Source organism: Convolutriloba macropyga, chromosome 6, assembly GCF_964194025.1.
Source record: "Convolutriloba macropyga chromosome 6, txConMacr16.3, whole genome shotgun sequence".
Taxonomy (NCBI): Eukaryota; Metazoa; Xenacoelomorpha; order Acoela; family Convolutidae; genus Convolutriloba; species Convolutriloba macropyga.
The window spans coordinates 68416931-68439497 of NC_134473.1; the positions used below are offsets into that span (position 1 = coordinate 68416931).

The following is a 22567-nucleotide window of genomic DNA, read 5'->3' on the forward strand; positions in this document are numbered from 1 at the left end:
CAGAAAAAAAGAAGGTTGAAACCAGGAAGAAAAACAGAAAACGAGTCTGGGAGAAAAACAACGGGGACGAAAAGCGAAAGAATGGGAACTAACAGAAAAATGAGAAGTAAATATTGAAATTGATAAGAGGAAAAAACAGAAAGAAAGAAATGCAGCGAAAACCATAAGAACATCAGGAACCCACAATAAAAAAACCAATAGGAAAAAAAATTGAATAAAACACAACTAAAAAGGAAAGAAGTTGGAAAACACCCGAGAAAAGAAAAAGAAAGAGAAAGAGGGAGAGAGAGACAGAAAGGACGAAAAAGGAAAGTGATCGAGGGAAAGAACGCAGAAAAAAACGAAAGCAATAGAATCAAGGAAAATGGGACAGCAAAAAGAAAGAAGCCGAAATCACGAGAAAGAACAACAGAAAAAAGAAAGATACAGAAACTGATGAGAGGGAGAAAAACAACAGTTCAAAAGAAAGAAAACAGATCCTGGGTGAGACAATGAATTCCGGTTCTCATAAAAAGGATGATTGGGCTAATGAGAACACGATGGATGTGCCCAAAACGAGAAATGTGCTGATAAAAAGGAATTGTTGCGAATGCATTAACGAAGTCAACAAACACAGAACTGAGTTGAAGGGCTGGCTAATGCCACCAACAAAATTTTCCTCGGAAAAATTAAAGAAGGAAAAATGTATACCTATCATGTTTTTTATGCAATAATTTATTAGTAACAGCGCTTTATATGAAAAATTCCTCTTCTGAGCGCTAAAAAATTTGTATATATTTCAGGACCTCAGTTTCGCAATATATAATTTTTTGGCACCTTTCTTTGTTTTTAGCATCGGCACCTTTTGGGTCTTTTACACTTCACAAATTTTGTTCGCTGAATTGTTCTGTATTAAAAAAACTTTCGCACACTATCATCCATCTGTTAATCCTTGAAATTTCCGGTGAGTGACTTTTCCTTCAGAAATTTTCAAGAAAAATCTTTTCCACCAAAAAGAATTTTTCGACAATGCATTACGAAAAACAATGTCTTTTTTCGGTCATAATCCCTCTTTATCTTGACACAAGTTTGATCATTTACCTCTTTAGTAGCAGAAGCTTTTCGGCCACAGACCGTTTTCTGAGGAAGTCTTTGGTCACAGACCTGTTTCTGAACAGCTAATCGCTCAAGGATTTTTCCGACACTATTGTTATTGTTTATTGAAACATCGATTATTGCCTTTTTCTTTAACAAAAAAAAATCGGCAACAAGTTTTTTTGCATTTTCGGTAGAAAATGCTTTTTCAAGCATTTTTTCGGTAGATGACACAACCTCTTAGCAACATATTGGGTCAGTGACCTTTTGGCAACAATTTTTGGTCAATGACCTTTTTGTAACAATTTTCAAACAACGACGTTTTAGAAATATTAGTAGTGACAAAAGGGGGGGTCTGTCGCACACTTTTAGACACATTCGACCATATCCACCTATTTAGCCGAAAATCCCGCCCCCATCGGGATTTGAACCCACGCCTTCGAAATTTTTTTTCTTTGATCCAAAGGTCTTAACCACTGCACCATCTGAGCTTTGGAAAACTGTTTTTTGATTCAATTTAAACCTCTTGCTTGTTTTCGACTGCGCTTAAGCTGCGCTGTCCAAAACGCTAGAACGCAATTTAAATAGTGAATTGTCACAGTGGCTACGTCACACCAACTTAGTTGGTCCATTTTATTCTAGCCTCTAGAGCGCACGTGCTTTATTATTTTATACTAGTTTACTATATACTGGAACGTCGTAACCACTGCACCATCTGAGCTTTGGAAAACTGTTTTTCAATACCTTTAATCTAATGTATCCACTCCCTTCAGTTACTATATACTGGATCAAAATATTCGCGTTTACACTGAAACAAATAAAAGTTCACTACAATTGAGTAAAATAAACAAATACTTTGCTGAAATCGAACACGTTGCTATAATAATAATACGAATGCAGTGCTGCTTATATGCACGAAGAAGTGATATAGCTGAATAATAAAGCTGAATAATGCTATCAAGTATATCATCAGTTAGTTTAGTTGTCCCTTCTTGCCTCTTTTTTGAGTGGTTCATCGATTTCCTCTTCTTCAACGCTCTCCTGCGTTCTTAGCAGATCAAGCTGAGCATCTCGAGCCTCCCGTCTAAATTTTTGGTACGCAGTCAAAAGACAGCAGAACTCGTCGAGAGTTAGGGAAACCATCGCCTTACTCCAACTCAAATCTGAACGCTCCTCGAACACCTTGAAGTGAAAGTATACAGACTTTCGGCCGTTGTTGCCCAGATATTGTTTGAAACTCATTCTCACGAACTTCTTTGGGCCACCTAAACATGTTTAACTATTAAGTTTGATGAAGGATTATAATTGTTTGCCCATCACCCGACCTCAAAACCTATCTCTATGTAACAAAAATGAATGTTGAATTAACATGAAAATAAGTTGATTGAAAGTCACTCACCCATATAATCATTGACAATAACGCACTCTTCGCCGTCTGCCTCCATTTCGGGGGAATTGCTGTAAATGGTTCTGTGATGAGTTGTTAGGTCCAATTTTCCGACCGCTATTATGTTGATGAGTTGGCGGTTGTTAATCAACTGCATACTCTCCATATAAATTTCGAATAGGTTCTTCTTCAATACCACCACCTGTTTATCGCCTTTCTGAGTGACCACCTCTATCCTTATACTTTCGCCCGCGGCAAATGAAATTACGGGTCTATTGAGCACGGCCGAATCGTAGTTGAATTCCATATGGCTGAACAAAATTTTTTGACTTAACAACAAAGGTGATTCAATTTAGTGATTATTGCTCTCACAAAATTCTTCGACTTAACAACAAAGGTGATTCAATTTATGTGATTATTGCTCTTGGTTTGCGCTGGGTTTGTGGGTTGCGATAACGAGACGTTTAATCTCGCCTAATTTATAGTTTGTTGAGTCAGCAGGGAAATAATCTGAACTTATGAAGGAAAACCTGAATTTATGGTCGATAATCTTGGACTAAGGCTGCATCTGACTCAGGCAGCATTGAAGATTAATGGTTCGAATAAAATCTGAAGGTGATCTACGATAAGCAAGCAACGAATCCGTTTTTGTGAGAAGGACAAAGCCATGATAACAATTGTATAAGTATCTCAGTAAAAAGTTTTGCGTTCTATGATTTTGAATGAAAGATAGGTGAGTGCTTCTATATGGGAGAAAGTATGAAATCTATTAAAAAAGTATGAAATCTATATTCAATTTCTACAAAAATGAAGGGCCGCTTTTGCAGATATACCAGATATACCAAAGGGGTCGCACCTTTGAAAAATTTCAAAAATTTTCGAAAAAATCCAAAATTTTTCAAAATCACCCAAAAGTTTTGATGATTTAAATTTCACAATGTGGAATTGTAGCAGTTGTAGAACCTCGTTCAATACCAGACGAGATCTTATAATTCATCGGGAACAGCAACACACCGCCGAGCCAAGTCAATCGTACGAATGCGGTGAATGCTCCGGTTACAATACTACATCGCGTAGTTTAGTCAGACATTTGAGGACAATTCATAACAGTGGGCGTTACCTGAAATGTTTATCATGTCAGACATTCTTCTCTTCACAACAGAAACTAAATGACCATTGCGCTACAAATCATGACATCAACGATACATTAGCCTCCCGTGCATGGGTCCAAAATACTGGGAATATGTCTGTTTTACAAACCAGGCAATCTATTCGTGGTTTCTTTAAAACATTCCGATTCAAGCCTTCAAGTGACGAGGTTTTTGATTCCTTTGAATACTTTGTAGCAAATGAATTGAGTTTAATTGGTTTTATTGACAGCCACATAGATTCCCAGACCATGAAACTATCGCTGTGTGTTTCAATTGACTTTCTAAAACCCATAACATTAGACAAAACCACTTCCTACTTCACCAGCTCAATGGAAACTGTTTCGCGAAAATTGACCTCAGAAGAAAATTACTCACATGTTGACCAAATTATGACTCAAATTAATATCTTTTGTACGGGTGGTAGTGGTTGGGTTATTGATCGAATGAAGAGTCTTGACGTGAAAATAAATAAATACAGTCCATTGAGACCTGCAACATATATCCCGACTCCAAAGAAACTGGAGAGTTTGAGAAGAAGTATCCTTAACATCAAAAATTTGAGCGATAGCTTTTGTTTCATCTATTGTGTTCTGGCCGCGCTCTTTCCCGTTCGAAAAAATCAACAACGTCCGAGCAGCTATCGATCACACTTTGATGACCTGAATTTCAATAAAAGGACTATGCCAATGCCTCTCTCAGCTATTCCAGCGTTTGAGAAAACAATCTAGCAGTGAATGTCTATGGACTTGAAGGGAATGAAATTTTTCCTGTCTATCTTACGAAGCAGAGGAGTGTTCAAATCACTAAAATACATCTTTTAATTTTGTCAGACGATCAAAAATCTCATTATTGTCTGATCAAAAATCTAGATCGACTCCTCAAGACGCTGCTGCGTTCTGAGCGAACAGCTAGATCCAAAAATAATGTCAGAAAGTTTTGTGATCGGTGTCTACAGAGTATTGACAAGGGCAAATTGATGCAGCATAGACGACTTTGCTTCGATCAGGAGCCTCTGCTGATCCAAATGCCAAACAAGCTAGAAACATTGAAATTTAAAAGCTTTAATCACCAAATTCGGTGTCCCTTTGTTGTTGACGCTGACTTGGAGGCATTTGATGTCAAAAAAGACTCTTTCACCGACATGTTGGAAGACTATTCTGGAAGCACACTAAACATGGGTGCTGCCACCCTGCATATCGAAGATCAGTTTCCATGCAGTTTTGGTGCGGTTTTGATAGATGTAAGAAGTGGGAAAGCTGAGAAACAAATTTTTTACCGCGGAGACCAAGTTATTGGTGAAATGATGAAAACCCTTAGGGAGTGGTTGAAATGGGCTTACCAGGAGCAACAGAAATTCCGAAAACTCGCAATGAATTTGGCAGACAAAGCAAATTTTTTGGCATCATGGACTGCTCCTTGCTGCATATGCAATGAAGAGTTTGATGGTTGTGAAGAAGAGAGCAAAGTTGTTCATCATTCTCATTTGACAGGAGATATTCATGGCAATGCTCACAGGAAATGCAACCTTGATTGCAGTGTGATGAAATTTTTACCAGTGTTCTTCCACAACTTTCTCGCTACGACTCTCACCATATTATTAAGGACTTGGAAATCTACGATGGAGAAGAGTTAAATGCAATTGCTAAAACAGATGAGACCTTTATCTCGTTTTCGGTGCGTGTACCAGTTGGAAGTTATGTCGACAAAAGAGGTCTCACAAAATGCATCAAAAGTGATATTCGGTTTCTGGATAGTCTGAACTTTATGGCGTCGGGGTTAGACGCACTTGCACAAACACTCTCTGACGATGACCTTAGTCTTTTGAAACAAAATTTCTCTCCTGATTCAGAGGAAATGTTTAAAAAGATTAGGAGGAAAGGTTTTTTTCCCTATGGCTACTTGGACAGTTCTGAAAAATTCCATGCCCCCTTTCCAGATTACGGTCCTGACTGGGTCAATACGCTCTCGGGAAAGATTGATCTTACTCTGGAACAGTATCAGGAAGCTCGCGAGATGTATCATTTGATGGGCTGCAAGAATTTTGGAGATTATCACGATGTTTACCTAAAAATTGACGTACTTTTGCTGGCAAGTGTTTTTGAAAAGTTTCGCGACGTCTGCTTGGACGTGTACAATTTGGACCCTGCTTGCTTTTATAGCGCGCCAAATTTAAGTTGGGATGCAATGCTAGTGACGACTGGTGTCGAGTTAGAATTACTGCAAGACTATGACATGTTGTTGTTCTGCGAAAAAGCGATCAGAGGTGGGCTGAATGGCGTCGGATCTTTGCGGTACTTTAAGGCAAACAAGTATATTCCTGGGATGATACCTTGACAGTGGAGACGATTTCGGCTCACGATTGCGAGAGAGAATACGCATTCTTTGTTGAAGTTGATCTTGCATATCCCTCTGAGTTGCATATCGACCATCAGGATCTACCACTAGCTCCCGAAAAGCTTGTGATACAGTCTGATTGGCTGTCCGAGTACTGTTCTGAATTCAATGAGAAAAGAAATGCGGATGTTCCGAGGCTTGTAGAAACACTTTTTGATAAAAAGAATTATATTTGCCATATAAAAAACCTGTAGTTTTATATCCAGAATGGACTTCAAATTGTCAAAATTCACAATGCACTCAAATTCAAACAGTCCAATTGGCTATCATCATATATAGAGAAAAACACAGTCATGCGGAAGCAGGCCAAGAGTCCTTTTGAAAAAAATTTTTACAAATTGATGTCGAATGCTTGTTTTGGTAAAACAATGGAAAACAAGCGAAACCGACGAAATGTTCATTTTGTTAGCAACGAACAAGAAGCAATGAAGTTTACCAGCAAACCAAACTATAAATCCTTTCAGATTATTAGTGAAAATTTGTGCTCTGTGTCCTTGTCACAGCAAAAGATATTTTGGGACAAGCCCACGCCAGTCGGAGCGGCTATTCTAGATCTTTCCAAATTGTCATTGTACGGTTTTCACTACAATGAAATGAAGCCGCGATACGGACAAAAAATCTTGGTGACGTATAAAGACACTGACTCTTTTCTTTACCGAGTTGAAACAGATGACCTCTATGAGGACATGAAAGAATTTAAACACCTCGACCTGTCCGACTATCCCTCTGATCACCCATTGTTTGACCCAACCAACAAAAAAGTTCCCTTGACAATGACGGACGAGCTCAATGGACAAATACTGGAGGAGGCTGTCCTTTTGCGTTCGAAAATGTACAGCATCAAGTATCGGGGAGGTGCTAAGCAGAGCGCAAAGGGAGTGCAAAAAAGTGTGAAAAAAAGTTTACATCATGACAAGTTTGTTAACTGCTTGAAGAACAGAACAACTGAAAGGGCGCCAATGACACGCATTACGTCAGAGAACCATCAAATTATTGTAACAATGACAAACAAAATTGCCTTGAGCTGTTTCGACGATAAACGATATATTTTTGAGCCAGGTATAGATACCCTGCCACATGGACACTTTTGGCTCAACCAAGAGAGGGAGTCATCAAAACATGCAAATGGTGACTGTGAAACTTCTTTCTATCAGTTTTGTGAGAGTGATGGTGGCGAAAGCAGCACCGAGAGTGCATCAGACTGCAGTGAGCTGACGTTGGTTGGCCAGCAGAATAACAGCGATGAACGTGCTGCTGCCGCAACTGATACTTTTGATGTTCCAGATCCCGGGTTTCTTCCACGCGACTTGCACGCTGACAGTGACGAAAGTAATATTGTTGATTGGGATGCACTAAGCACAACTGACGACGCTGAAGAAAGCGACAGTCGTCGTAACCCCTTTATTGATGACGAAGCAATCGAAGAAGCCGATCGTGTGGATGATGAAGATGATGAAGATGGTTATGACGATGTTGACGATTGTGGTGGTGGTGGTGGTGGTGGTGGTGGTGATGATGATGGTGATGATGATAATGGTGGTGGTGGTGATGGTGACGATGAGCAAGCGGAAGAAAATGATCTAAAGCTCTCTTCTTCCTGTTTTCCGAGATCGAAGCGGAGGAGGTTAACAACAACCCTGCTGGATTCAGATTGAGTACAAGAATAATGTATTTGAACAAGTTATATCAAAGTAAAACTAAAATCGGTACATAATCTAGAATTGAAAAACCGCACCAAATTTATTTCACTCATAAACTTTATGTCATCCAAGATTGAGGCACATTTTGCGCGAAACTGTTCATCAGATACCAGACACTTGCTTTTCAATGTAGTAGTCCCTTTGGAGAAAAACAAAAAAGCCGCGTATATACAATACAATCCGCAAAGGTTGGATGATGCTTTCTGGACTGATGATGATATTTCGTGCAAAATGTATTCCTGATTATTATATAACATTTGTAGCCTGGTAAAAACATCGATAAAGAAAGCAAGTGGTATATTTAAACTGTTCCAAATTATAATATTTTGACGCAAGTTACAACTTTTTTTTACGAGAGTTTCTTTTATAGGACTTTGGAACGGTTAACAGTAAAATCCAATGAGTGCCTTTCATGTTAGATTTTGATGTGTTTATTATTTGAAACATTGTGCGCTTTTTTGAAACCTTTGGAAAGTTTTCTGCCGACCAAACTCCTCCAAATGCGAATTTTAGTTGTCCAATTTTTTTCACAACTGCAGTAATAGAACGGTTATCCATAATGAGGTTAATTATTGCTATTTAAAATTTGGTTTTTGCTAATGTCTCGGGCGCTGTTTATGAAGACTTGGCTAAACTTTTCACCAATCAAGTAAAGCTCTATGGCTTCTGTCAGAGCTGTCTCAAAAGAAAGCTTGAGGGTAATTGGTGATCCGGTAAGTTCAGGAAAAAGTGTAAAAGACTTGGAGGCTTCTTGCGAGGACGTTAAGTCGAACGTTAGCATAAAGTGATCGTCAAAATCGTCAAGCTGGATACCGTTACCACCGTTTTTAAAACCCAAAGCAGTCAATGTGTTGTGATACAGACGACAATTGTTTCGAGCATCAACTGGAGTTCCAGCAATTGGCAAACCGTTTCCGCGACTGATTTCCAAGCGTGTTAATCCAAATTTGATGTAGTGGAACGGGTCAGTTGCTAATGTACCTCGAAACCTTGCATTCGCTATCATGCACATTGTTATTCTCCGAATTGGTTCTGATCCAAAAAAAAGACTCCTTGACAAAACTGTTTTGACCCGACTGAATAATGTAGCTTTTGGAGAGACTCTCGATATGGGGATACCTTGCCGGAGCTTTCAAAAGTGCACGCTCAATAGAGAGCTTTACTGATTCCGTAAGGGTTATTTTTCTCACAAAAATTGATGCTTTTTCGACGACCGCAGTGAACGATTTTTTGGCGTCATCGCCCAAGCCAATGAGACTGAACTCGTTGCTGGAGCGATAGAGCTTGATCCGCATACTAACATCTGGCAACAAAAGTCTTTCACACGTAAAAAAATCGACATATAGAGCTCCATAAAAGTTGAGCCGATAATCGGAGGCTAGAGTGTTTTGCAGTCGTTTTGCGTACCACTCTGTTGTAGTTCGCTTGTCGTCTGGATCAGGATTGTAGGTGTAGCCTTGACGGGCGGCCCACGTTTCTTTGCTATCCTTGTTTGTGGTCAGCTCAGTCTCTATGAATGCGCGATGGTGATACGTGTTGTTGCTGTCTGCTATCAGGCAACCGTTCAAGTAAAGCTCTACTTGCGAGAACAAACTATAAAGCGTATTGTTTGTGAAAAAACTGCTGTGCCGTCAGATGCTTTCACTTTATCTCTTCCGTCTTTACCATAAATGCTTGCTACTAGAGACAAATGAATGTAATTCATGTCAATACAATTCCTATTGTCCCCACTAACAACAAAATCTACAGTAGGCCCATTTGGTCCGTACTGCGTGAAAACCTCTTGATCGTAAGCACTTTCATAATTGACCAAAACACTAGGTTTCTCAAAAAAATCCAGAGCTGTGTGAGTTACTGGGTTGGCAATGTCGGTGGCTAGACTTTTGAAAGATGTGTTGTTTGTTGCTCCACCGCCGCCGCCTCCGATTAGCTCTTTTGATGACATCATTCTTAGCTAAATTTTATATTCGCAAGGATATCGGCTGTAGAGGCTCTTGTGGAGAGTCGACTGCGCTTTGCGGGTGATTTGGAGCAAGTGCTGGCGGTAGCTTTTCTCTTTTTATTAACACTTGCTATCTTTTGTTTGCTCAAAGCATTTCTTCCCGTGCGACCCATTCCGCGCGCCGGTCCACCCGCCCGCGCCGATCCGCCCGCGCCGGTCCACCCGCCGCCTTGCCGCGTCTGGATACGCCTCTGGACAACGTTCGAGCGCCCCGAGGGGCGCTCGCACGTTGTTGAAGAGTTTGAGCAATCGACTTTTTTACTGAAGTTTTGAGGGCGCTCTTAATCTTCTTCTTTCCTCTCAAAGCCTGACCCAACTCTGGAATAGCTGCTTCAATCAAGTTTCGTCCAACTTTTTTGGCAAGAGGCAAGGCATATTTTCTCAAAAGTGGGAGTGCTGATCGTCCCACGCGCACAGCCAGGGCCCCCAAACCAGCTGCACCAGAACCAAATTGCCTTGCTTGTCCACCACTGTATGTTGAGCTCGCTTGTCGAATTTGTGCCTCGTAGTGTGAGTCCATCGTGCGTGAGAGCTAGTTGGTTGATGAGTGAGTGCGACTGTTTTTTGGTTTTGATATTGTCAAAATGATGCTGCAGAATTCCTCTGCAGACGAAACTTTAGAGTTAGCGATGTTCGACCGCGTGACAAAAAAGGAACTAGAATACCCATTTCGTTCCGTAGACTGACAATTATTGACTGAAAGGCTGATTTTACAACATCTTTCCACTGCAACTTTGCAAATGAACGATAGGAAACGGCGGACACTCTTTTGTCGTTGTCGTTGTCATGGGTCAACGTAATGCTACGAAGAAGAGACGTACCCTTGTCACCCAAAACCTCATTTTGAACCAAGTCACAGTAAACTAGGATATTGTGCAGACCAGCGTCAATGTCCACCGGGAAACGACTACCGGGCTCGTGCACACTCAATGTAGTTACACCCAAGATATTTTGCAAATCGTCAGATACCAATCGAATAAAGGGCAACGATGGGTTGTTTTGTGCTGATGGTTCTTCATTATCCCCTGCATGTATCTCTAGGCGTTGATTCTCTTTCCTGACTGTCCAGGAAAAGGGCCAGCGACGAGTTGTTGTGTTGAACGCCTTCTGACATAGCTCCGTCATCAGGTCATCAACAGAATTGTATCGGCCAGCGCTTATTTGATCTCGACGAATGCTGCCTTCTCCGCTCTCATCAGAGTCATCGTCTTCGTCGTCGCTAGACCAGTTGAGAAGGGACGAGTGATTGTCGCGAGAAACTGGCACCCAGAAGCAATTGTTGTTTCTGTTGTATGACTGCATGTGATGCTTGTTGCAACGACAAGTTCTCTTGCTTGATTTCCTCCTCTTCGTCCATACTTTCAAAATCATCATTGGATAAATTTCTAGAGTCGTCGTCATCGTTGAACGCAGCAGCAGCAGCATTGGTTTCAAAAGTTCCGTCAGTAACGTTTTTGATGGTAGAGGGCCAAGAAATTTCCAAAAGAGCCACTTGCCATGTACCCAACGACTTGTTCAGCTCAATGACATTTGGTAAAAGATTTTTAAAGCGTGCTAAAGTGTTTTGCTCGTACGTTTCCATCGATGCATTGGAGATCAGATTCAACGTGAACCCCCGCTGCATTCCGGTGACTTAAATATCCGAGAGAGCAGTCATATTTCCTGATACTTGACAAGTTGATTCGTAAAAACGCCCAAAGATTATTTCGTTAGTTTCGTTAGAGACCACCTGATACGTAGGAGGATTTTTTGTCAAAATGGCTGAAATGCGAAATATCTCGTGGCTGAATTGCACCTTGTAACCTTTGTGAAATGTCTCCAATTTTCTTCGAATCCTCACCGTGTCTCCAATTTTAAAGTTGGGTTTGCGCAGGTCTTTATTCAAGGTCAAAGAAACCAAGTAACCCACGTGATCCTGGGTTACGTCTTTTGGAGCCATTCCTATTACGCGATTGGTTCGAGAATTTATAACTTGAACAAAATTTTGTAACTGGTCAATGTACCTTTCTGTGTGATGCTCATTCATGTAACGATAAATTAATGCCCTTAGTGACCTTACATTCCGTTCTGCGAAAGCACTCTTCTTTTCATTGTAAGTTTGATAAATGGCATTTTTTTTCGATTGGCAGTATTTGGCGAATGCGCCCAAAAACTCTTTACCATCATCGGCCCACAAGCGCTCGGGAATAATACCACTGTTTTTGAAACCTTTTCTTTTTGTAATCATTCGGCAAAATGCTTGTTTTGTTGTTGTTGCGTATTTGTCCTTCATTGGTTCGACTCTCAAATAGCGGCTCAGAGTTTCAACAGCCACCAAAAGGTACCTAACGCCGTTGTTGAATGACTGGACAGATTGCATATCTGCCAAATCGATTGACCAGATTTCGTTCAAGCGATATGATAGAACCTTGAGGCGTGGGAAAATACGCCTGGTTTGCTTGAATTTTGTGTAAGTGGAACTCGTAGATAAATACTTTTCAACAGTTGACACAGGCAACCCGGTTGTTTTTGCGAGTGATTTGGAGTTGCCAAAAGCACTGCTAGAATGCGATACGTCAGAGTAATGCCTGTGTGCTTTCTGAAAACTTGGGTTCACTGTCAGCGCTTGAGAAACGACTCGCTCCCGAGAACATTTTGTGCAAGTAAAATCCTCCTCATCGTAGTCCCTGACACTAGCCAAACCACTGCAGTCAAAATGGACCCAGCCACAAATGGTACACCAGAGCAATGGCTTTGTTTTGGTGCTCTTTCCCAAAGTCTTGCTACATGAACCACAAATTGTTTTGGAGGGCCCTGGATTGGGCTCCACGCCGTCAATTTTTAACAAGGCACACAAAAGTAGGCCGCCGAAGGTTAGCCAGTGCTTCAAATAAACATTGAGGAGTGAAGAATTTACCCTAAAATATGGAAAGCCAGGTAGGCGTCGAAGTTGTAGTGGGCGGCTCTTGATGCTGTGGCGTGTTTGATGCAACTCTCTTGGCAAAAGTATTAGCGACAAGATGAGGTAGTAACTGCAGTTGCGAAATAAGCTCAAGGTCATCTTTTGTCAATTTTTTGTTGGGACTCTGTATATCAATAAGGAAGTCAAGTAGATTACTAGAAGATTTTTTGTTGTCTTTTCCTTGTATTATACCTGATTCCCTGTCTAAGGTAAAATTTTTTTGGCTGAGAATGTTTAGAATACGCTTGGTTCGCTCAATCTTTCCACTGCTCATTCCACTTGCCAGCAGAGTATCAAGTACCTTGTCGACTGCTTTGTCTGGAAGAAATTTGTTTTCAGGCAAGCTAGTTTGATCTGTTGTGGTGGCGTTGTAGGACGGAAAATCTTTGTTGTTGTTGTTGACGAGTTGAGACGAAACACTCAACTTGGCTATTGCCTCTGAGTTGGAGTGACTGCTGGGGGCTTGCACCCAAAATTTCAATTTTTGCTTGTTCTGATTGGGAGGGAAGCTGCTGCTGCTGCTCCTCAAAGTTGACTGCTGAGGAACGTTTCAGCGACAATAGGTCGTTATAACAATTCAACGATAACAGAACATACTTTTTAGTGCCGACTTGTTCCTTCATTTAATTCTTGACAAATGAAGCAGGACGTCTGGGGCGATTATTTTGACGAGTGCTATTCCCTGATTGGTCGCCAAAAGTCTACGCTTTTCAGAAACCTTTACTTTTTTCAGACATATCGTCTCAATAATAGGACGAAACTGTTTGGATGTAACATTTTTATTTGACACGCAAACATTCCCCTTAACCACATTAAAAACGCAATTTATTAGAAACTTTATAAATGCCAAATCCGCATGAATCAAAATCAATCTCTGTAAAACTGGTTTAACAGTTGTAAGAATCTGTAAAATACTTTGATTTTGTGAAAGACTCATTAAGTTCAATATGATCGGAATTTTTAGAGTTTATATGAAATAATGGTGGCAAGTTGCCCGTAGCGCAAATATTTGAAACTAGGCGTAAATTTTCGTCACAACGCGGATCCAAGTCAATCAGAAGATGACCATAGGGCTCCTCTGTAGCTGATCGGTAAGCAGACAACAAAAGATCTCGATCTCCCAGCTGTCTCCCCAAGCAGTCAATTTGGTTTATGTCGCGTGGGCTTTTTAGCAGCAGCAAGTGGGTTAGATTCAAGTCGATTGTCTTTGAGATTGGACTTTTTTGATAGAGATTATGTTTTAGGAAAATAACGTGTTGATTTTTGTGGCGACCGGACACAACGAGGTTCAAAAACTCTAATGAATTGGCGAGTTCGTCGAACACGTCATCAAACACCAACAGGTTGCGCTTGAGATTTGACATTACCGCCAGCTTCTTCCAATCCACGCCATTGAGAAAGTTGATCTCATTGTGCTTTAATTTCGACGCAATATCATCGTAAACCGGCTGCCAATGCTGAAATATGTAGGTTATGCAATCAAAATTGGGTCGAAACAGTCGACGATGGTTAACCAGCAAATCTGCAACAATTTGTGTTTTTCCGCAACCACTGGGACCAACCACGGCCATCAGGAAGTGTGGATCGGTGCTGAGGATTTTGTTCATCTTTACCAAATTTGAAAGGCGGCGCTGTGGGGTTACTTTGGTGTAGGAACAAGGCAACCAAGAAAAAAGCCAAGTATTGACCAGATTTGGGGGTTACTGTACTGATAGTAAGTTATTGATATAAAACAACAAATGATAGCAATGAGTAGGAGGAAAGAGTGTACAACACATATGATTAGAGAACGCTCTATATGAGCGCAACAAATCTTCCAAGGTGGGCGCTCTTGATTCTCGTTATCAAAAACCATCTGATTGCTGAGATCAATTGCGCAGTCTGGATGGTCTGTCATTATCAGCCAAATGTTACACGCTGAGGGGGTTTTGGTGGACCAATTTTGGAACTAGCTTTAGAGATGGAAAGAAAATATTCCAAAAGTTTTATGGCCTCGCACAGCAACTCGAGCTCTGAGAGTGTTAAATCAATTTCTGTTTTCATAATAACAGTCTTCCCACCAACTTTTTTATAACACTGCTTCTGGAGAATGACTTCAGTTTCATCTCCGTTATTTTTAGCATAAAGAGAAGCAATCTTTGATACGTGCAGGGTTAGTAAATTGGGGTCAAGGCAACTCATGCTCAGAGCGGTAAAGCGTCAAATACTTGGCACCTTTGGCACTTAAAGTTTAGCCAGTATAGGAGACCGCTAATGTGACCAAGAAGAAAATGATTATATACGTTAGGTATAACATACACATAGCCGGGTCCGATGTCATAGGTTGACTTCATAAATCCGTAAGCATCATGAAATATTGCGTGACACCGAAGAATTTTTGAATGTTTAAAATAATTGTGCAAAAGACTGTCACCTGGACCAGCAGTCCACCAAAAGGAGCTTTTTTATTTACTTCGCTTAGGATGCACTCTGGATCAATTGTTAAACACACTGCGAGAAAAGCATTCTTAGTGTCTGAGTTGTTTTTGAACAGAGAACGGCAAAGGGAGAAATTCTCTAAAACTTTATTTAAATTTTGATCTGGAAACATTGAACGAAAAACCAACTGTTTTACATGACGAGTTTACAAATTATGAATAGGCTTTGAAGTCTTATCAGTAGTCTGTCTGCTGTGACAGATACATGTCCGGGTTTTCATTTTTCTCGTCTGATCCTTCGTTGTTGATCAAGTCGTTTTCCCAACATTCCCAGCAACTACATTGCGCTTCTGTGAGTCCACATTCGACTTTTAAAAAGGCTGAATGTTCTGACATGTTCACACTTCCATAACCAGCGGCCAAAATATCAATAAAAGATTCAAGCGATGATTTAAACGGCGAGTCGCTGCTCTGAAGACTCTCAATTTTTGCCAGAAGGCGGCGCTGATCCTCGTTAATCGTAGTAAGCTGCAAGGGTCGTACGGGACATGTTTTTTCAATTTCCCAAACTATGTCCATCTTTTCGTTCGTTTTCTTGTCCAATCCCAGCTCATCTGCTCTTAGAAAATGTTCAAATTGTTCTCCTCGACGAACAACGTCGACGGCGCCAATCCCAAGAAACTGATTTATAAAAGTTTGAAGGGGCGACTGTGGAACAAACATGCGTGTCCGTATTTCATACAAGACCTTTCCTTCGTGCCGAACGAATGACTTGATTGTTTTCTCCATCTGCTTTGGATTGTCGCTGCATACCATAATGTGTTGATGATCTGAAGTTAAATCTTCACACCAGCGGAAGCAGCTACCAGAGTTCTCTGAGCCAGCCTCATGAGAAACAACTGCAAAGTCGAAATCGGTGTGAGAATCAATCCACTGAGTGAGGCCACGAGTTTGATTCTGGATGGAGAGTGAAACTTCACTTGCTTCATGTTTTCTCTTCTTTTGAGAGACTGAGGCTGTTTCCAACGAGAGTTTCGCAGGAACAAGTAATTTTGCTGAATATATAATGAAGCGGTAATTTTTTGAAGAATAGTTTGAAACACTCATCTGTACAACTGATTTAGAAGGCAACGTTGATGCAAATGAAACGGAGAGAGAAAGAAAAAATTTTCCAAAATTCCAGAAAGATTTCCAGATAAGATATACCAACTTTTGTTTACGAATGGAATTTTCTTTTAAATAAAAATAAGACATCTCGGTCTTTCAGGATTCGAACCACAGTGAGGAGTAGGACACTTGTGCAACATTTAACTGCGTTTAGCCATACCTGAAAGACCAAGGTGCCTTGGTTTTAACGAAAATTCAAAAAAATTTTATAGTTGGATTGATCTTGAAAGAAAATGTAAATTTGACTCGAATTGCTTAGTTTAGGAACTGAAATGGACTCGAGGAGTACAGCTGATGATGGGAAATGGGTTTAAAAAGGCTTGGAACAAATTAGAGAAAATGGGATTTGGCGCAGTGGTTAAGCCCAATTTCAAAAAATTTCGAGATTGTGCGGGCGCAGGTTCGAATCCCGCACGGAGCTGGGTTTTGGTAGAAATGTGTCTAAAAGTGTGCGACAGACCCCCCATTTCTCACTACTAATATTAATCCGTCAGTGACCTTAAAGCAAACTTTTTCGGTCATTAACCCCAATTACGCAACCGCTTAACCGTGCTCTTTGGCAGTACTATTAAAACATACCCGGCAGATTGCCTGAAAATAGCCGCCGTTGATTCCAATAAGCATGATTGGGATTGAACGAATAGAATATATTGAAAAAAAAAGATTTTTGTACAAAAATATTTTTTAAGTCCGATTTATTTTGATGGCAATTCGTAGTTGAACATACTTCTGTTTCTTAGAGAGAGGCTACAGGGGCTACTATCAACACCAATAAGCATTAGAGGTGGTAACTAAGACTTAAAGGAACGACGTTCAAATTGCGGGCATCTAAAATTGGGCTTTATGGGTTTATCCCGTTTCTATTTCTGACTTCAATTTTTTATACCGACTCTGTTCATTTTGAATTGCTTTGCTTAGCAACTGATGTTCAAATTCACTTTTAGCAGAATGAGAGAAGAGAGAAACTAGCCTAGAGAAGTCAAAAAGATTTCACGCAAAATGTCGAAAAAGCGGCAAAATGGTAAAGCGAAAAAAGTTTGACGAAGTAAAAAAAAATAATACGAGCGCAATAATAGCCGGCTGAGAAGATGAGGGCGGCTATTAAACATGCTGCTAAGTGATGCCTCTAACACATGTAGTCTTATGTGATCACTCGATTAATATATAGATGTTCCCAAATTTCGCTCTAATTTTGGAAGACGTTCGTTCTCGCATGCCGTCGCTGTTGAGTGGAATAAACTCTCTTTTGAGCTGAAACTTATACTATCTGAAAATTTATTCAGGCAAAAAACTCAAAACTTATCTGTTTTAATTTTCCTGCACTGTTGACATTTTAAATGGTGCTCAAACCGATAATAATAATAATAATAAATCGTTCGAGCAGAAAACCGCATAAAAAGACAACAGGATTAATATAATTGCTACAAACTTCGTTTGTGAGCAATTAATCACCATTACTACTCTTTAAGTGGGAAAACAAAAATAGGTCCGCTATAATAGCCCGTTGAGATGAGTGCAGCTATAAAACCCATTGGGACACATTAGTCTGCAAAACCATTGTTTAAGCATCATTAGAAAGCACATCGGCCCAATTATCAATGAGAATAAGTGATTGAAAAGTACGGGCAAACTCGAAAATTCATTTGTAATTTATGAAGCTTTCACCTACCAGTGGCCAATTGTGGTTAATTGCCATCTGGCCAAAGAAGCGTCCTCCAAAGCCGTAGACAGGGAATAGCTTGTCACTATCATACTCTTGTATAATGTTGCCAACTGCCTGGATGGCTGTTGTGTACTGATTGAATGGATACTGCGGATTGAAGAAGTGGAGAGAGCTAGGGTTCCTGGGGTCACCTTCAGACAAAAATTAACAGAACCCAATTACAGGTCAAGATCTCAAGGCAGTAAATGATCTCACACACTTTTGGCAGTTTCAACTGATAAGAATATTAGACCAGAATTTATTAGACCAGAAGATTACAGTCCAGCTGATGGAAAAAAATGACCAGTTTCAGTTTTTCGGCATATTCGAAATCGAGAACTTGAGTAATATTTGAAGCAGCATTTGAAACGTTCTTTTGGATAATTCTTATATATGATATAATAATTGGTTGGTCAAAAAAGCAGAAGTTATTATGAAAACTTACCATTAGAAGCTGTAAAGTCGATGGAGACGATAAAGCTAATCTGTAATCTGAACAAAGAGATTAAAATTACACTTCAACCGAATTTTTTTTATTTCTTTTTAATTGTCAAACATTTTAAACTAACCCTGCCTGAACGTAGTATATGAAATCACAATCTTCTTCAATAGCAAAGCTGCTCAAATGAATAACCCCTGAGTTATCGTATTTCTTCCCTTTCTTTTCCTTCTTACGTGCATTGATCAACTAAACAACAAATCTTCATTAAAAATATTCAACATATTCCACTTTCTAACACTAACATTTGTCAGTGATCAGCTCAGTTTATTTCACTTCAACTATTTTTAATATAGACCCTCCGGTTGTCTTCAGAAATCAATTTCACTCGCATTGATCGACTCGATATAAACTCAAAAAATCTTGAACTGCTCAGTGTCGTTCGACATGACTTGCATCGCAAAATTTTATTATAATTTTGAAAGCGTCTTCAGATTTTGTTTTTAACTTTGCCCTTCCCATAACCTTATAGTTGTCACAGGACAATCAACGAAAAATAATCTCAGAAAACTAATAATTTTTTGACTTGACAGGCGTGAGAGATATAATGGAATATTTCCTGCTGCGCTAAGACTCCAACGGACCGTCCTTTCACAATAAAATTGCTGAATTCTACAAACGTCTTCTGATAATATGTTAAAAAAGCAAACTATGCTTAGGCAAATAGGAATGCTTACAGGAAATGTTTTTGTTCCAACATCTTTGAACAACTCTGCACTAGTAACCGTGAAATCTCCAATGAAATCGTGCCTGAAAAATTATCAAATTACCCGAACACAGAAATCTCTATGTACTGACATCGAGCTAATACATACGATCCGTCATCATCGAAATCGTAACACTCGATTTTGATCGGCAGTTGATCATTGTTGTCGTTGAAGGTTGCTTTATTGACTACGTGTGGCTTCCAATTAGGGTTGAGATTGTTGTTGACCACATTTGTCTGACCCGTCGCGAAGAAACTAGAATTTAAAAAAAACTTCACATTAATTCGTAATATATGAATAATCAATATTTTTTTAATTTTATGAACAAAAACCGACTACCGTCGGAAAAATCGCTCTCGAGTTATTCTGGCGGGTAATTTAATTCAGGGGCTGTAACCTATATTTTTCGTTACGGGTGCAAAAAATCTGCGACCGGGATGGGATATGAACCCGACCTCCGTAGGCTTCACGACAAGCATTTACCAATCGGCTATCACGCCCTTGTGCTTTCTCATGCTACAATGGCTTCTTTTTAAGCAAAACTTTACTTCGGAATGAGAGCAATTCAAATTACTCAAAAATGAAGCAGAGAAGCGTGAAAAAGTCACTTGCGAATTTAAAGAAGGTTCTAGAACAAAAACTCAAAGCGGTCAAGTAAAAGTTTTGCATAAAAAAAAGAACAACGCATTTACAATAGTTGATCTTAAAATTCGTTCGCGAGCAATTAAACACGGTTTTCACATTAAATACTCGTAATATTTGAGTAATCGATTTTTTTTTTAAATTTGATGTTAATCATTCCAGATATTTGAATGCTTACTCTCCCTTTGAGGTCTTCTTGTAGAATACGAGATATGGATCAGATTTGCTGAAGAAATCTTTATTGTCCAATCCACGACCGCAGAAGGACAAATTGTAGGACTCCTGAAAAACAAATAAATTGGTGACTTAAGTGTTCATTTTCACAAATTCCATCCTGCAAGTGTTTTACTACACCAAACATGTGAGGTAAAACGGGGCACAATTCCTACAAATTTATTATTAAATTAGAACTTTAAGCAAACCAAACATTTAAATAAAACAAGAGAACGAATGGAATTGATAAAAGCCCAACATGAAGACAGAAATCGCTCAGAAATTAAAAATTGCTAAAATTGTGCTCAAATTTGCACTAATAAAGTTGATCTTAGTGGAGCATGTACACTTCAAGTTCAAAAAGACTGAAAAACGCCCCAATAATTAATAATGTAAGAAAAACCTATTTGGTCTCAAAACATGGTAAGGTGAACATAAACCTATTCCGTCTTCTCATTAAAAACCTAGTTATTGCCTTTGTTCCTCGCTTTCTTACATCCTTAAGCTAATTCACGTTCTCCGTAATTGTTAACATTATAATCCCATCCCATACAGTACTCTTTGCTTCAGTCATGCCACTCTCGAGTAGAAGATGATCATACATTATTTCAGACCTTTGATTTGATTTTTAGTAGTAAGCTGCCACTAATTGATTTCAGCTAAAGTCCATCAATCAAATATTTTGCTTCAAAAGACATTACTGCCTTAATTTCCACCAATTTTGTTTGGGGGAAGCTAATAACTACTCTCTCCTCGTGCTTTAAACCAAAGACTGACAGCGTTTTTACGTATTGCTGTATCACAAACACTGACGGAAAGCCAACAAATCACAACAACTGATCGTCTATCGATCGAAAAACTGCAACTGTTTTAAAAAATAATATGCTAACAGTGCAAGCTACAGTTTGCTGTGCCCGGACAAATAATTTGGCGGTGGAGTTTCCCGAGTCAGTGAGGAGCTTGCCTTGAGTTGCAATTCGTCCTTGCACAATTTCCGCTAACGAAATCTCCAAATGACCCAATTTATCATGTCGGTCAAGGCTGCTCGAATGCGAATCACAGTCGTAAATTTCGAATCTTAACTCTTGCCTTCTCTCGAAGAAGTAGGTTAATCTGAATGGAGTATTGAAGCTAGGGTTCAGGTTGTTTTCAACTCTTTCAGTACGCCCGACCTAAATATAGCTAAAGTCAGTCTTACATACCTGCAGCCCAGATTTGGGCGCAAAAAACGTAATATGTCTAACCAATGTAGCAACGGCTGATCAAACTTACCTCGAAAAATGGCGATGACGGATTGTCCCGAATAAATAATACACACACTAAACAGATTTAGCATACATTTTTGGACTTTTGTTCTAAACTCTGGGGAACTTTGATTAAAAGAAACTTACTAGGGTCAGACTTTGAAAAAGTGTCTTTGTTCTTCAAATTGCTGAAAGAAAACGTTTAAAGATGAGAATCAAAAGCTCAAATAATGGAAGGCTTTCATTTGAACGTACCTGCAAGAGACGGTTATGTCCAGCAGATTGCTCAAATCTGCATCACTTTGCGCCGACATTTTTAGACAAGATTTATCGCATCCACTTTTTCACATGCCTTTCTAAAAAATAATAGCTGTTGCTTTACACAGCTTTGCCAAGTTGGAAGTTAATAAACATAGCCGGCAGATTGCCGGAAAACAGCCGCGATAGACACTTGTGGCCTTCCATGAAGTGAAACAAATAAAGAAATAAGATAGACAGATCGACGACCAGTCCTTTAATGGACCACTAGACTTTTTTGGTTAGATTCGGGCTGTCAATTTTATGACATATATGGTCTATAAGGAAAAACCCTAAAATAGCTTTATCAAAATTGATATTCGAAATCAAAAATTCCAGACTAAAACTCAAGAATTAGGGCATGAGTTTGGTACTACTTAGATGCCCACTATTGATCTTTAACTGGTGAATGTTCATAAAATTTAAAGTTTCATAAGCGTTCAGAAGTCCATTTGTTGAGTGAGGTAAGTCACGCAATTAACCTAAAAGAAGAAATGACGTCATGCACACAAATTTTAACTGCAAAGCAGTAGAAGTCATTGAAAAAGTCAATTCCAAGAAATCGATGGAGATGACGAATTAAAAAAACATAGCAGGACAAGTCCTGAATTACAATTCAAAGAATTTTCATTGACTAAACAAAAAACTAAACCCAGAACGGAATATGAGTGAATTGGGAAAACCATTTCCCAAAAAATCAGAATAAAATTAAAAAAAGAAAATCAAAGTCAAAATGCCGCATGTGAACAAAAAACCGCTAACAAGAAATGGAAATTTGATGCAAACAAAAAACTCGGCGTAGAATGACTTGCGAATGGATTGGGAAAACCATTTAGGAAAAGAAAAAAATCTAATCCAAAAATTCGATAAAACAGTAAAGATTAAAGCGAAATTGCCGCATGTGAACAAAAACCACTAGCGATAAAGCGAATTTTTGTTCAAACACCGTTTCCTCACTCTACTTTAAAATTAGAGCGAAAAAAAATTCACATCGCAAAACCACTGGCTTTTTCGCTCCACTTCCTGTTTC

The 22567-nt window shown here is 39.4% G+C and overlaps 1 protein-coding gene across 1 annotated transcript in view; it reads right to left on the minus strand.

Annotated features, from left to right (window-relative positions):
• The window catches only part of LOC142340556 (copine-9-like), a 64226-nt gene extending 42601 nt beyond the window's left edge, over nt 1-21625 (minus strand). Inside the window, exons 1-10 of the mRNA XM_075391202.1 lie at nt 21496-21625; nt 21388-21428; nt 21269-21315; nt 20887-21168; nt 19962-20065; nt 19250-19396; nt 19112-19184; nt 18505-18623; nt 18381-18427; nt 17903-18087 (exon numbers count right to left, since the gene is read on the minus strand). Of these exons, the coding sequence (XP_075247317.1) occupies nt 17903-18087; nt 18381-18427; nt 18505-18623; nt 19112-19184; nt 19250-19396; nt 19962-20065; nt 20887-21168; nt 21269-21315; nt 21388-21428; nt 21496-21554 (1104 nt within the window). The 5' untranslated portion in view covers nt 21555-21625. The remainder of the gene's footprint in view (nt 1-17902; nt 18088-18380; nt 18428-18504; nt 18624-19111; nt 19185-19249; nt 19397-19961; nt 20066-20886; nt 21169-21268; nt 21316-21387; nt 21429-21495) is intronic.
• Nucleotides 21626-22567: the final 942 nt, after the last annotated feature.